Source organism: Colobus angolensis, unplaced genomic scaffold (genome assembly GCF_000951035.1).
Source record: "Colobus angolensis palliatus isolate OR3802 unplaced genomic scaffold, Cang.pa_1.0 Scaffold4892, whole genome shotgun sequence".
In the NCBI taxonomy this organism is placed as follows: Eukaryota; Metazoa; Chordata; class Mammalia; order Primates; family Cercopithecidae; genus Colobus; species Colobus angolensis.
The window spans coordinates 1-1,617 of record NW_012118368.1 but is presented as its reverse complement, the minus strand read 5'-3'; the positions used below and the strand labels follow the sequence as shown (position 1 = coordinate 1,617).

The 1,617-nt window shown below is 48.5% G+C and overlaps 1 protein-coding gene across 1 annotated transcript; it reads left to right on the top strand.

Annotated features, from left to right (window-relative positions):
* The first annotated feature begins 480 nt into the window (after nt 1–480).
* LOC105524083 (cell death activator CIDE-3) lies at nt 481–1,056 on the top strand. Its single transcript, XM_011959201.1, has 3 exons — nt 481–498; nt 621–779; nt 865–1,056. Exons 2-3 carry the CDS (start codon nt 636–638, stop codon nt 1,054–1,056), a joined length of 336 nt encoding a protein of 111 aa, XP_011814591.1. The 5' UTR covers nt 481–498; nt 621–635.
* The last annotated feature ends 561 nt before the right edge of the window (nt 1,057–1,617 follow it).

Sequence of the window (1,617 nt, the reverse complement as noted above, 5' to 3'; positions counted from 1 at the left end):
CTCGGGAGGCTGAGGCAGGAGAATGGCGTAAACCCGGGAGGTGGAGCTTGCAGTGAGCTGAGATCCGGCCACTGCACTCCAGCCTGGGCGACAGGGCAAGACTCCGTCTCAAAAAAAAAAAAAAAAAAAACATAAAAATTAGGCAGGTGTAATGCATGCGCCTGTAGTCCCCGCTACTCAGGAGGCTGAAACAGGAGGACTGCTTGTGCCCAAGAGTTGCAGGCTGCAATGAGCTACAATTATGTCACATGCTCTCTACTTACACTTATGATATGCTTATGATTACTACATTCCAGCCTAGTAATCACTGCACTATTAGATAGTGGTGATTGTTGCACAACTTTGTGAATATACTAAAAAACCCTGAATTGTACACTTTTAGAGGGTAACTTTTAGGTATGTAAACTATATCACAATTAAAAATTATATGTGACTTACATTATATTTTATTGGACAATATTATTCTAGACTATGAACCCTGAAGCCAGGAACCAAGAGGTACCATGATAAAGTCTCTGGGTAGTGATTCCACAGCAGAGGGCTTGGGCTCCAGTTCCACCTCATAGACCCCAGCCCGCTAGTTCTGGGATGGCAGAAGCATCACTGACTTTATTCCCCAGGTCCGGGACACTCTGATGCTGGCAGACAAGCCCTTCTTTCTGGTGCTGGAGGAAGATGGCACAACTGTAGAGACAGAAGAGTACTTCCAAACCCTGGCAGGGGATATAGTGTTCATGGTCCTCCAGAAGGGGCAGAAATGGCAGCCCCCATCAGAACAGGTGAGGTTCCACCTGTTGGGGGAGAAAATCGGGACCCTGGGAGATGTCTTCAAGGGGTGCTAATCATTTGCTTGTCTCAATGCAGGGGACGAGGCACCCACAGTCCCTCTCCCATAAGCCTGCCAAGAAGATTGATGTGGCTCGTGTAACCTTTGACCTGTACAAGCTGAACCCACAGGACTTCATTGGCTGCCTGAGTGTGAAGGCGACTTTTTATGATACGTACTCCCTTTCCTACGATCTGCACTGCTGTGGGGCCAAACGCATCGTGAAGTGAGTGAAGTGGGATTTCGTGGGGACAGGGTGGGTACAGGCAATGGGAGAGCCCCTGTCTGTTCACATGGACTCAGCCTTGTCAGCGCCTGGGTCTGGCATTGGTGCTGACAAAACATAGCCGGTATCAGACAACATGGAGCCTGATGGGCTCTCGAAGTGCTGCTGTGGACGACACTGGCGTGAGCCCAAGGGTGCACGTGTTCCTCCTGGTGCAACCTGGATGCATTTTGCTTTTATGACTACTTTCCACTCTAGCAACTACACTTTTTTTTTATTGAAATAGGGAGTTTTCCTAAGTAGTCTTCTAGTCAATTTTTTAAAATGAACATGTGTTGGCCAGGTGCGGTGGCTCACACCTGTAATCCCAGCACTTTGGGAGGCCAAGGTGGGTGGATCACTTGACGTCAGGAGTTTAAGACCAGCCTGGCCAACGTGGCAAAACCCAATCTATACAAAAATACAAAAATTAGCTGGACATTGTGGCATGCCTGTAATCCCAACTACTCAGGAGGCTGAAGCAGGAGAATTGCTTGAACCTGGGAGTGGAGGTTGCAGTGAGCCA